The 14834-nt window shown below is 36.2% G+C and overlaps 1 protein-coding gene across 2 annotated transcripts in view; it reads right to left on the bottom strand.

The window, feature by feature from the left end:
• The window catches only part of GALNT18 (polypeptide N-acetylgalactosaminyltransferase 18), a 213799-nt gene that overhangs the window by 87978 nt on the left and 110987 nt on the right, over nucleotides 1–14834 (bottom strand). For both annotated transcript variants that reach the window (XM_090140422.1, XM_031613871.2), the window contains one exon: nucleotides 10058–10224. In XM_090140422.1, the coding sequence (XP_089996548.1) occupies nucleotides 10058–10224 (167 nt within the window). The remainder of the gene's footprint in view (nucleotides 1–10057; nucleotides 10225–14834) is intronic.

Genomic DNA, 14834 nt, shown 5'->3' with positions numbered 1-14834 from the left:
AGTGCATTTCTAGATACTGTACTGTGGGACAGGGTTTAGTGGGAAATACTGATGATTGATGGATGGTAGGACTGGGTGATCTTAGAGGTCTCTTCCAACCTTGGTGATTCTATGATTCCATGTTCTTTCACTTCTGTCCTTGTATACAATACTCAGTATAGAGAATTGTATTTATGTTATTTCTGCAATATGTTTTGTATATACATCAGGGCTACTCTCAGTACAAAATATTCTGTTTGTGAGAAATTGAGATGTTCAAGATGAAGCTGGACAGGGGCTCTTAGCAACCAGAACTAACATTAGGTGTCTGTTTTCATTGCAGGAGAGTTGGACTAGATGATCTTGAAGGGACCCTTCCAACTCAGATGATTCTATGAAAGAAATCACACAACTTCTGCAACAGCATTTTTAAGCTTTTCTATTTTCATGTGTAGAAAATGAGTAAATAGAAGACAATTTCCTTTGAAGACTATGAGATGAGAGATCACATACATATACACATTGCTACACCACAGTTTCACTTCCATTTCCAAAGCTGATTGTCAAAGGCACAAAAAAGTTTCAAGAGTGCAAATATCACTAAAAAGGAAGCTTGGACAACTTATATAAGATGCAGGCTGCAGGGCAGTGTTTTAAGCTTGCTCATACAATAATTAATTTTAAAGCTACAAGGGAGACACAGGCATATATTTGGCATGAGGATATAAGTAAATTTTTCGGGATAGAAATGTTTTTTAATAAATCTACATCCCCCTCCCATGAATACGTTATGCTGATGGTAATAAAAAATAGAAAACATGTTCAAGTGCTGGCAAAGGAATTATCAACTTCTTTATTTTCTGGTAAATGAACTGTCAACTTATTTTTTATTTAAAAAGACCTCTTTATCTTTCCACTTTGTGTGTATGATACATTGACTGAGTATTGAGATGAGAGACAATTGATCAGGAGGAATAATTGTTTCATAACACGTAAAACTGATAGACATGTGATTAGCCATAGGACTACCTTTAAGCTTCATTACCATAATTTGATTAGATATATGGTATTTTTACAACTTCATAAAGCATTAAAGCTGTTTGAAGCTCAGTTTTTTAAAAAAATATTTTTCAAATTATTTCTAGTATATGTAAATCTGTTACTATTTGTTCAGCTTGAACAGACTGGCTCAGAACATCAGACAATGATTAGACAGGCACTGGGCCAAAGGACTGCATCATTTAGCAGCAAAAGAACGATGAAGTAGCTGACAGTAAGTTATCTGGAAAGAACCGATAGCAGTTTGCATTTCCATCAAGATTTTCTGACAAGTGGAAGCAGCAGTACAAAATACAAATTCTGCTACACATAGGGAGACCTCTAGACACTGTATAAGAAAAAAAAATGTCAAAAGAAAATAATCTGTGATCGAGTCAGAGTCATCATTCTGACATTCACAGATATTGGCACTTCCCCCTCACGTTCTACAGGACTATTTGTCCTACACTGGATCTATCCACATGCCTGCTATTTAAATTCAGTGAGACCTGTTTGGTAATATTAACTATGGAAACTGTCAAAGCATTCAGAAAGGCTACAAAATCTTTTAAAGATGAAAGAATTCTTGAGAAAGGAAAAGATGGGAGAAAAATAAAAACATTTTCGATCGCACAATTTCTGAGATCTCCAATAATTCATTTTAATGCTAAAACCACAGTCACTGTACTGAGAAGAGGAACAAGGCAGCATTTACACTCTAGTGTTCTCACAGTCAGAGTGCCATCATCGCACAGAACATCACTTGCTATGCACATGGGTTGATTTCCTCAGTGCTATTAGCAGAACTTAAAACTACCTTGTTCTTGTTAAATTTGACTTCAGTCTATAACACTGTGCATCATGTGTGGTTTCTGAATCACAACTGGCATAGGTGATATTTCTTTTGAATTGGCTCATTTCGTTCTTCCAAAAGATTTCAGGGTGTCAATATGCACCTATTAATCATGACACAGAAACTTCATCAACTGACAGCATGTGTAACTGTGCTCACGCTAAGGATTGTGTCTTGAAAGGATATCAGAACAGAACCAGGGGCTGGGGAGCAAGAAAACAGTCACTGTGCATTGTTTACTCTGACCTATATAAGCACATAGCATACGTGGAAAAGATATGTAATATAAACTGGTAATTGGAGATTTAAGCTAAAACAAAATCAGAGTTAAAGAAAGACCAGCAGAGCTTTGTTTCATTTGCAATGAAAAAAAAAAAAAAAACCCACCAAAAAAGAAGATATAAGAAAGCTGAATTCACTCACAGATTTTCTTTCCTAAGTCAATATGCCAGTATTTCTGCCATATATTATTTTAGATACTGCACTTAACTACATGCCATTAGAATTAAATAGGGTATACAGATACTGCTGAGATGACACATAAATTACTTCCTCCCACACTGAAATCAGATACATTGTTATTCCAATGTTAAAACTACCTTTCATGGCAATGGGCTTGTCTTATTAGGAAAAAAAAAATTATTATCCATAACAACATTTGGAGTTGCATAAAATAACTTTTTTCTCTATTCTGCTGCCTACATTAAACTGCAAGGATGGAAAATGCTGGTTTTAAAAATGGATGCTCTGTGCTCTTGGACTTGCTATACCTGAACACGACATACAGAAAAAGATACTTATTATATTGCAAGGCTGCAAGTGTATTAGGATTGAATGAGTTAAATTGCCTTGGGGACGGAATAAAAGATAAGATGACCACATATTAACTTCCAACAATTGCTGCCTTGGGAAAATTCAGCTCATTGTATTATTTGAGTCAGAATCTCGGATGACAGGAGACTGCAATAAAAGCTTTGTTGCCCACTGCTGACTTCTGATGTGGACAGAGGTTACACTATCAGTTTGCAAACACAATCAGAGTTTGCTTTTCCAATCATATAAGCAGACAGAACTATACTGCAAATTATTAGAGTAGCTGTTCTTTTGGAATGCTTCTTCCAATAGATATGAGAGTTCTCTGGAATGCACCAGAAGAGGCACACTTAGCTGCAATAGTCATGCAGGTCCACCTCACCCTCAGAGCAATGGAGCTTTCCTAATCTTCCAGAAAATGAAGGTTAAAGACCCTCCACATTAGCATTAAAGAACAGAGAATGCGACAGTTGCCATTATGAAACAAAGAAAATTGCATTCTGGTTACCAAATATCTTTCATGTAATTATAATTACAGTGCTAGAAATTGGTTTTACCTCCAGCAAAGGATGCCATCATCCTCTTCCTAAGTGTGACTGAGTGAAAGTCAACATTTGAGTCCAATACTGCATAGAGTTCAGAGATAAGAGGTTTAGAAACGCTGATCTAAAAGGATACAACATGATCATTTTTAAAAGAAAGTCGCATAAAATGGAAAAACACCACCAAAATGGAGTTGGAGAAAAAAATCAGGAAAATGGGAGTGTGATAAAGCATACCATGAAGGAAGGAGCAGAATGCTGCTAGAAGAGTGAAGGTAGGGGTGGACGCATGGATGAATCAAAAGTTTAATTTCTGGGGCTAACAGCATAGCGGAGCTGAATGATAAGAAAAATAGAGAAGTAAAATGTACTTTGTGAGGAAGAGGGGCAAAATATTGGGGTGGAGAAGACATGCAGTAAATAAGAAGGGAAGACACACTGGAATTTGAGAACACTGAAGAACATAAGCTCATATAAGGAATGATGAGATGTATGGAATGGATGTGAGGAAGTGAACATCTGAAAGGAAAAGGCTGCCAGGATGGAATGAAAAATGTTGGAATGAGAACCAAGCTATATATTGCCACTGGATGAGGAACAGAAAGAACGAACATGGGAGGAGAAAAAGGCATGAAGAGTGACAAGCTAAAGCAAAAGAGGAGCAAGGATAGTTGAGAAGATAGCCTTCTTTATTGGCAGTATCCTTCTCTTTTCTGCTCTGTTGCTTACTTCCTTCTGATATCACCTCTCCATCACCTCTCTCCTTTGAAGGAGCAATTGAATACAATATCACAGTGACCAACAAGAAAGAGGAGTAAACACTCTGAAGCCACTCTAGAACATAATCTCCAGTACTTGCTATCTTTATAATAATCTGAAAATCCACTGACATTAGAGGTTCCTAATTTTTGCCATGAGTTTTGAGCTGCATTATTAGACATCACTGGGACATGAACAAGTGTACAGAGATTTCACCACCTCACATCTCAAAATCAGAACAAGATTACTCATTTTGCTAACTTCTACTGGCTGCAGAAACAGACAACCAGAGGAGTATGTTTTGCTTGTAGTTTTCTTCCTGCACCTACAGCAGATGGCACACAAGCCAGACACACCTCATCCCAGTCCTAGTATCAGCAAAGGACACATAGCAGTAAACATGCATGCAAAGAATCATCAAAATTGATCTATTAAAGTCTTAGTGCTAAAGGTTATTACTATTAAAACATATAAAGCAAAATCTAATCTCAAATCTTAAAATGGGCCCAACTTCCTGGTCCTCTTAGCATCTGATTCCTTACTAGCACTAAACAACCATCCTTCATGAAAACATGACTGAAAATTTGCTTATAACAAAGATTTTAGAATTAAGACCTCTAGCTCATAAGGCAATCGAATCACTACAACTACATCAAAGTCTACACAATGCATAATCCACAGACTCAAAATGAATGCATGTTTCAATAAAGTTTGGCTTTTTCCTTGGTTTTAAGTCATTTATTAGCCCTTGAATTTTGTTAGCAATGAGATAAGAGAAGAACAAAAAGCCAGACAGAAGAACTGAACTGAAACACCAGGAGACTGCTATTAACATAATTTTAAAATTAATTTTAAAATGGACACTCCTATCTAGTTGTTAGACCTGCAAGTAAGCTGTCTTCAGAGTATGCTGTAGTAGGAAACCTATCAAACATTTCAACAGTACTTGTGAGATTTATTTATCACTGCTTTTGTAAAGAAAATAAACCAGGCAACCTCTTATTCCCAAATATCTATTTAACGTTAACAAAGAAGAAACATGTTTCTAACAAAAATCTTGATCCTGGATGTTTTTTGAAAAGCTTTTTTTTTGTTCAATGTTTTGAGGACAATGATGCAAAGCTCTCAAAAGTGATACAGTAGCATGTGACCACTTTCTACCCCTTTTCACTAATTACCTTCAGTGCTATAAATCAAAAAATCTTCTGACACTCAGCAATTTTAATGCAATTCAATACCTGCATTTAAGGAAATCTCGGGACAAAGAATGATAATGGTTAAACTGAACATGTTTGAATATTTCATTCATTAGAAATGATTCAGAGAAAAAAGAAGAAACTTTATGAAATCCAAGATTCTACTACAACATTTATTATTAACTTCAATACGGGAAAAAAAAATGTTGGAGAGAATGATAATTATTGCTCTACTATAAAATTTTATCATACATATTCTGGACACATTAATGTATACTGCCTCCCCACAAAGCTGAAGACATCATAACTCACAACTTCTAGATAGATTTCAAATCAGCTTAAAATATCTTCAAGAACTGCTTGATAATGCAGAAGGGCTCAATTCAGCAAAAAAGACTCAAAAGCCAGGACAGAACCCCACTGGCACAGAAGGTCAGCACCTCGTCCTCACAGGAGAGGACAGGACAAGTCAGAGGGTGAATAAAATGCTATTTCGGTCCTCTGCAGCTCAGACAAGGCTTTCTAACTACATTTCTGAGGTCTAATTAACCATTGGCAGATTTGGGAAGGGGCACTTAATGGTGTTTTAAAGCCTTTTCTGTGCAAATCCCTCTCCCTCAATTGTGAAGAGCCAGCTTCGCAATTCTGAAGGCAAAAAGGAACAAATGATTGTATTGTCAAGAGTTATAAACAAATGAGTACATTCACCACCTCTGAAAGAAGACAGCATTCCTGAGGAGAATGGGAAAGATTCTGATCTGACAGATACCACTTAAACTACAGTAAAACAGCTGAAATCAGTTAATCAATTTCACAACAATGTGAGAACTGAATGAGACCCAAATGAACGGAACTTGCATTTAGTATTTTTGTTTTGTTGTTTTTGTTTATTTGTTTCTGCTTTTAAATAAATCTTTTGTTTTCATTTTACAGCGTGCACAAGCAGTCACAGAAATGTATTTTTTTCTTTACCTTTCTATTAAATTGAATTTTAGTAATAATGTACTCGGAAGCTCATACGAGCCATCTGAATGTTATGTGGGAACGTGATACATGATGAAATACATACACTAAGCCATGCAAACTGTTTTAATAAAAGAAAAGATCAAATTTTTGGACCTGTCCGATCTATTTTCTGCCTTTAAAGGGCACACAGTGGCATTTTCACCATTTGCTAACTTGAAACGTTCATGTAAAAAAGAGGACGCTTCACAAAGATTAACTGAGGTCTCCTGAAACATAATTGGGAACTTGAAAAACTGCACTAAGGTTTAGAAGTCATAGATAGTTTGGTTGACATACCCTGAAGTGCATGAAGAACTAGGGCTTACATCATTTGGGATAAATGTACAGGCTTTGGCCACATGCTTGAATATATGGCTTCTGAACAGCCTTCCAGAATTTTAACAAACAAGGAGTTCGTCCACTTTTTTTTTTTTCTGAAACACTAAGAATATTGGGGAATAATTCAGGAGCTCATTATTAAATATAAAATTTGGACTAGAAAAGGCAATTTAAGTTGCTTTACCAACATATACTGCCCTCTCAAAAGCAAGAAATTCTAGTGCCCTCTTCTAATGCCAACCACAGTATTTGCTTTTGTTTTAAATCTTCCTGCTATGTGAATCCAACCAAATAGTGCAAGAGGCTCAAAATAAAACATGTTCATTTGCACTCTGCCTGATCTCTGTTCTCACTTTCTTCTTTCTAGTCACTTCCCATACTGTGATGTTTCTTGCCTGTGAGATTCATGGCCATGGCCTCACTGAAAAAAATCTTACATTAAGGTATAAAAGTTGCCATCCTTGGCAAAAGCATCAGAGCAAACACAGTGCTTATAATGAGGGTTCCCACAGAACTCTGAGGATTCTGGAGCCAGATGCAGGCACAAAGCAAAGCTTTGCCTGCTCAGGTCACTTCACAGAGAAACTGAATAACAGACTTATCTTTCAAGCACTAACAGCCACAAGCTGAAGAGCTATATATATGAACAAATACCTAAAATGACACTAAACAAAGAATCAGTTTCAGAAATGCTAAAAAGGAGGAAAAAAGTAGAAATAAAGAATATTGTAAAAGTGAATAATACAATAAATACTTCAAGATTTAAATCAGTAACAGAAAAGACCCTACATCATATTTATAATCACTCCTCCTACCAAACATCTATCTCAAAATGGATGCCTATTACCAAGCCTTCAGCATACATTCTAGGATAAAGAGAACTGCAGGAATCTATTTTACCACTGTGGGGAAGATACAGGAGAGGAAGGTTTGGAGAAGTGTCTTAATTTCAACTGGGATGGAACTGTTTTCTTCAGAGATGCTATGTTTTGGTTCTAGGAGAAAAATAGAGTTGAAAACACACTGATGTTTATACCTGCTGCTAAGAAGTGCTGTACAGAGCTGAGGCCATTTTCAGCCAAGGGCCCAAGAAGATGGGAGGGAACAGAATCAGGACAGCTGACTTAAACTGTCCAAAGGGATATTCTATATCATATGACATCAAGCAGAAGGAATTTTGCAGGAGGTGGGAGTTCTCTGCTGCTGCTTGAGGGGCTAGCTGGGTTTTGGTCAGGGGATGGTGAGCTATTGTTTCTGCACCACTTGTTACAGACATTCATAGTAAACATACATTCTTATACCATGGTTTTATCTCAGCCCATGAGTTCTACTTTGTTTTTTGTTTTTTTTTTTTTCCCAGTTCTCACCTTCACCCCACTGGAAGGGAGGATTGAGAGAAGGACCGTGTGATGTTGAACCACCTGCCAGCAAGGATCAGTAGCAAATCCTGAAGGATTTTTCTAGGCAACTAAGTACCATTCTGCACAGTGTGATTTTTTTTTTAAAGAATGACATACAGCACCAAGACAAGGCAGCCAAACCAACAGTTATCTTCCTCTCAATTACTGTCTTTCTGTTTGGGGTCAGGAATGTAAGGGATTGAGGTGCTGGAGGAGAAGAAAGGTAGTCCTGAATAAAAAGCACAGTCAATCATAAAAATACCATATCATACAGTATGAATACTGGTACAAGACTGGTACAAGACGTGGCTGAACAGGTCTTCCTGAAAGCGTAAGTGGTCCCTGGGATTTCTTATCTTTTTCAGGTAATAAATACTATAGAAAATAATTTTGAGAAGCTTTTACAGCAGAGTGCAAGAATCACATTTGTTAGGCCACTGAAATGTCTGATGTTTCTGACATGGCTCTGCAAAGTGCCTGTTAGAATAAATGTCCATCAATTCTAGAAAAAGAAACTCAAACTCTAGAAACGAAATAATTTTTCTTCTTCCATGATCATCTTGTGACCAGTTTGTCTGTAAGGGGCCTCAGGCACTGCAGCGCCAATATTCAATCAAATTCACTGAGCTCCCAGCATTATAAAAGCTGGAGCTCTTTGAAAGACTGCAGGAAGTTTTTACAAACACATTCCAAAGCCCAAGACCATGTATCAATATTGTATTGCTAAAATTCTTCCCTATCAAATTCCTATGTATTGCATGAAGGAGAACTGGAAAATCAAGGCCAGCAGTAGTGCATCAACAAAACCGTATGTGAAATGCATTGCTGAAGCAAAACAAAAATCTACCCTCAGCTCAGAAATTTCTGAATTGCACATACGTGCATGCACACATGGCAGTTTTGTATGTGTGGTTTTGTTTTGTGCTCAAAGTTTACTGTTTGAAGTGATTTTTCTTTTAATTTTTTTATCACATTGCTACATCATAAATTGTGCCATAAACGAAGAATATCAACTTATAAATCCTGCATACCAATTTACCCCCACTGTTCCATGAGCAGGTGTTTCCACAAAAGCTTGGGCAGCCTTCGTTAAACCTAAACACAGTAGTATTCACTGGGACTGGAATTAGATTTGATAAAACCCAAATCAAATTGTTATATGCTTAAAGAGTCAGAGTTTTATATTTTCCTTCGCTAATAGACACCAGAAGAAGAAATGATAAGTATAGCCTGGGAAGGAGAACTTATTTAATTGTTTACAATTAAGTTTCTCTGCTATACAAATCCAACATAGATGTATGACCAGGAACAAATCTCAGGATCTAGCTACAGGAATCACATAACAGCTGTAAGGATGGTAAGGATAGGGAAACCCTTTGTTCAGTGTTGTATTTCAACTGGATAAACTCAGAATCTCTTTGTATTTTAGTAGATCAGAATTACACCCCCCCCCCCCCCCCAGCAAAGTCAAATCTTGAAAGTCAACGTAACTATGTTTATTAACATTTCATTGGTAAAGTTGCCTGAAAATATGACTTGTAAATAATGCCCAGCATGGGCTCATTGAAAAAAAAACAACTAGGCAAGCCTAGGCAATTAGAAGTAGGCAGTCCAGTCTTTGAGAACACGGACAACAAAATCTTAACATGGTAGAAAAGCAGCAAGATAAATGTTGCCAATGAAAATGAACAGACAAAACAGAGGAGAGAATAAGAGAAACAGAAAAGGTATTAGCAGTCTAAAGGGGATGTCTAAGAAACACAAGAATGAAACCATGCAACTGAAACAGGAAGAGAAGAGAAAGCATAGAATCTTCAAAGCATACTAAAGTACTAAGAACCATAAAGCATCTTAGGTCTTTAATCTGTCATTCTACTCAAGGTTCTGCTTACAAAATGTCTTAAACATAAAGAAACAGTATTCAATATTTGTACATTCTCTTTTTAAACATAGCCACTTGTGTATATTTGAAGACAAAGCCCAGTACAATTGTGATATGAGGAAAGGAGAAAACACGCTGAAAACCTCTGAAATGCTAATGGCATGAATAGGAACCAGACTTCAAGGATTCTTTTTTATGATTCAACCTCTATGAAAACAAACAAACAACAAAGGACAACCAAAACCTCTTACCGTTATTACTGTTATCGTCAACTAAAATAATCTCTTTGAGCAGGTGAGCTGGAGTCCGGTCAATAGCGGAATGAATAGAGCGCAGAATCACTGAGAGAGCTTCATTAACAAATATGAATACGATGCTGACCTCAGGAAGTCTGTCAGGAAACGTGAGGTTTCTGCACCTGAAGAAAAAGGTAAAAACAAAACAAAAAAAAAACAAAAAACAATGGTGATGTTAACTTCGGAAGTCACAACGTTAACATGAATTGCTTCAGAGAAATCTACCCCTAGTCAAACAAATGTCTTTTGTAGACAGTGATCAGAAGTCCCTGTGCCTGCTCAGAGCACTGATAGGTAAAAAGAAGATGAATTAGTCTTAAAAAAAAAAGTCATCTTTAAAAACAATTTCCTGAAACTATCTGCAAAGCCAAGGCATAGAATGAGCTCCCTTTTCCACTCAAGATCCAAAACACTGAAAAATTAGCTTGCAAACCAAAGGCAAATTCTTGTTCACATGCAGTTCCCAGCTGCAGCTGTTCACATTGTATTTCTGAACAGCACAGACAGCAATAAATAGTTTGCCCTTTAATTTGAAAAGCATATTCTTGATAGCCAAGTTAATTACTTTTGCTGTTATATCTACCAGTCAAGAAATTGAACTTTTTCTTCAGCTCAAGAAAAACACAGTAAAAGACCCAGCTCCAAACAACACGTTTGATAAAAAAGCTCAGACAGACTCTATAGACAGAAAAAAAAAAAGGTACAAGGACAGAAAACTTATCTGCAAGCTCTGCCAGGAAGTTTAAGCAGAAGGATGACTGCTCTCTTACCCTTTTCCTGCATTTCCTGCATTTATATTTATTTATTCCTTCAATAAATATGTACTTTGGCCAAATAATTTTTAAGTCATGCCTGAATGTGACTCCTTACCTCAATTTCATGTTCAGATAGAAGACAGAGTCACTTTTTTCATTTATTTTTTTTTTTAAATCTGTAGAGTTAGTGAATACAGACAAACATCACGTGGGCATTCTTCATCACTCTCCAGACTAACAAAAACAAAGTTCATTCAAGATAATTAATTTATAGGTACATTTTTAAAGCTTTTAGAAAGAGTTAGTGCCCAGGACATATGACACGCAATACTATGGGATGTACACACAATATTCAAATTTCTGCTGGCCAATCAATTTTCTCTATTCTAATTTGAATTTGATGGAAATCCCAGTAAAGAAATCCTTACATGTCTTAGGTACTTTTCTTGGTCACTGGGTGAAAGAATTGCTTCTTGTGCTGGTACCAGGCACCACCAAGATCTCCCCAAGTCTCCCTGGACTAAACAATATCATCTTTATACGTATACATGAAGTTTCACCTTTTGACATATGAGGTTCCAAATCTTCTCAAGAACAGATGGTTTTCCACATCTGTCTCCTGTACCCTAGAGTGAGTATTTTAACCTCTGAAATTACTCATTAGAAGAAGGTCAGCTTCTAAGGTAAACAAACTCTTAAAGCAGTGCTTAAAAACCTGCCTAGACGACTGGGCAGGGAAAACAGGCACAAATCAACTCAGGTTCAGCACCATCATAACTAAGACGAATCTTTGGCAACTGTGAATTTTATGTGCCACAACAGGGAAACAGGATTTTTCACAGAGAGGGTGGTGGAACACTGGAACAGGTTGCCCAAGGAGGTTGTGGATGCCCCATCCCTGCAGGCATTCAAGGCCAGGCTGGATGTGGCTCTGGGCAGCCTGGTCTGGTGGTTGGTGACCCTGCACATAGCAGGGGGTTGGAACTCAATGATCATTGTGGTCCTTTTCAACCCAGGCCATTCTATGATTCCATGATTTCCAAGGTGTATATTTCAGGTTCATAGTTGCACAAAGTTCCCTGAAATTACAATCCCATCACAATTTTTAGATGCTAAATCTCATAATTTCCAGGAGATGCTAAGTCCTATTACAGATCTAGATAACCAAAGAACAGATCTGTTCATGCACTGGTATGTGCATGCCATTCTGCATGAACAAAAGAAACTGCACTGTAATCTGGATAATGTTACTTTGCACGTGTCATCTCTTACATGTAAGTCAGATGCACAAATCTGCATGGACATAATGAGACTAACAAAATAACAGCTAACAAAATTGTAGTCTCATGTACAAGTTCATAAAACTTGCAGATTTCTCTCTGATGTAACAATTGAAATTTCATCCAAGTTTTGAAAATTAGGATTCAAAAGGAGAGCAGTATGAACTACTCAAAAGTCTTAAGCATCTAGAAATAATTTTCAGTATTAGCCTACAAAGACTCTACAAAACCTGTCATTTCAGTGCTTTGAATGCAGCAAAAAATGCATAGGTACACAATGGCACAGCAAACAAAGCTAAAATCTTTAATCTATATAGCACAAGCAGTTATCTTCAGCAGTAGTGAGGTACAAAGAAGATAAAAAGGAAACTCTAGTGAACATGGCAACTAATAAGCAAAGAGTAATAGTGATTTTGGAAAATATTTTAAATTAAAATTAAAGTAGATTAAAAATTAAAGTAGGCTGAGAAAAATTCAAAGGATTTACTTCCTCAAAAACAGTTTTGTCCTCTGCCAATAAAGCCAAGGCTGAAATATGTCAAATATACTTTTGCAAGAAAGTACAGTGACAAATTATATTTAAAAAACAAACCCTTGTTACAAAATCGACCCCCAAAAAACACTTGCCCTACCATAGATTAATGCATAAGCTGAAATGTAACAAAACTTCTTCAATCTATTTAAATGAAATTACTTGTATTACTTTTCCTACCTGCATTCATTTACATTTTTTCAAATTAAATCTTAGTGGACACAACTTTCCATTGTCTGGCACCTTATACAAGACAAGAGCAGATACAAATGTCAATTGACTCCTATTTTGCCCCAGTATACACGGAAAGATATCTGCCTATAATAACAGAGAACAGAATTAAGCTCCCATCACATCCAATTTTTTAAAAATGCTTTACAAATGAATTCTTTTTCAATGATGGTACACTACTAATTTGAATTCATGGTAGGTTTTTTTGGTTTTTTGGGGGGTTTTGGGGAGTTTTTGTTGTTGTTTTCTTTTCTTTTTTTTTTTTTTCTTTTCCATTCAGGCACATATATCACCTTTACTTCCAGCTTGAATTCAATGTCTGTAAAGTTTTAAGAAAATTGCATTTTCCATTGTTACTTTCATGACAGTAAAAATTATCTCCTTTTTTCTTCTTGATATTATTTAAACAAATTGGAATTAAACACACCCAACTTAGTTTCTGCTACAAAATGCAGAGAATTTGTGCAGTTTCACAAGAGCATCTATCTTTGTGGTAAGTTTTATGAGTAACACAATTTAATACTTTGGGAATGAAAAAGAAATAGCTACAGGGAAGGGGCAGGTGTGTATGTGTATAAAACATATTCTGAATGGAGAAAAAGGGAGGAAATTATGTGGCTCAAATTCTGGCATCCATTAAGCCCTAAGAGGTGCACAGTTGCATGGCAACCAGCAATGAACATGTTTTAATGACAGTTCTGCCTCTGACTTATTCTCAGGCCTTGGAAAAGCCCCCAACTTGCCCAGGTCTCAGTCACTCCCTTTTGCAAAGTCAGGCTCACAAAGTACTAAACATACTTCAGGATGAAGATTAAGTGAATTTAAAATATAAATTCTAAATATGATTTCAAATTACAACAAAGAGTATCATCACAACGTAGCTAAATTTACCTCTCACAACTAACCCTGCTCAATTACACTGGGCTAATAACATTAAAGTAACAGTTGTCATGGTTACCAGAAATTTAGAGAAACTCCTGGTGTTCTATTTCAAGCATAGCTCTGGCAGCTGGAGGACAGCATACATTATGAATCTTCTTTCAAATATTTGTCCGTGAGAAAATTACATTCATCTTGAATACATGCATTGTGATACAGCAGTTCAGTTAATCACATTAAAATAATTTTAGCATAGCTATGGAATAAGAGCAATAAACAAGAGCGATTTCCTGTATTAATAAATTATCTATTAGACCTTCTAAAATACGAAGAAAAAGAAGTATTTTCTGCAATTTTTTAGAACCTTTCACTTAAGTGTCACATGAGTATCACAGGCACCCACAGAACATATTTTCAGTCTAAATCATTAAATTGTGTCCTAACTTCTCTTTTCTTCTTTTTTCTTTTCTTTTTTTAATACAGGATGCAATGCAACATATTACTAAAAAATTGAGGTTAAGGTCTCATTTTAAGAACCAATGTGTGAGGATGCATTAGTTCCAACTGAATAAAAATATATCAGAAACATAAGCAGAAACAGAATTTTTTTTTTCTTCAAGATCTGGTATTGTTTTGTCATCACCCAAAATGACAAAGAGAAGTTTAAGATGAAACGAAAAGAAGAAACAAAAATCCCATTCGGGCAAAAATGAAATAAATAGCACTAAAAATCTTGCAAAAGATCCAAGTTTTGTAAGAATTTCAGCTTAAGTATTAAAATGTATTAATTTGTGTTTATTCTTCATCTTTCCTTTTAAAGTATTATCAGTATTTTAAGTGTTAATTAAACTATAGTAATAAAATTGGCATTGAACAACAAAGAATTTTTCTTTTCTCCCGAGCTTTGAGTATTACAATGCAGTGTTATGGAACTGAAGCCAGCAAAACATTTTTTTTAACATCTTTATCAATGACATCGATGATGGAATTGAGTGCATCCTCAGCAAGTTTGCTGACGACACCAAGCTGAGTGGTGTGGTTGACACGGTTGAAGG

This window comes from Phasianus colchicus, chromosome 5 (genome assembly GCF_987193195.1).
Source record: "Phasianus colchicus chromosome 5, bPhaCol1.hap1.1, whole genome shotgun sequence".
NCBI lineage: Eukaryota > Metazoa > Chordata > Aves > Galliformes > Phasianidae > Phasianus > Phasianus colchicus.
This window is presented reverse-complemented; position numbering and strand designations above follow the sequence as displayed.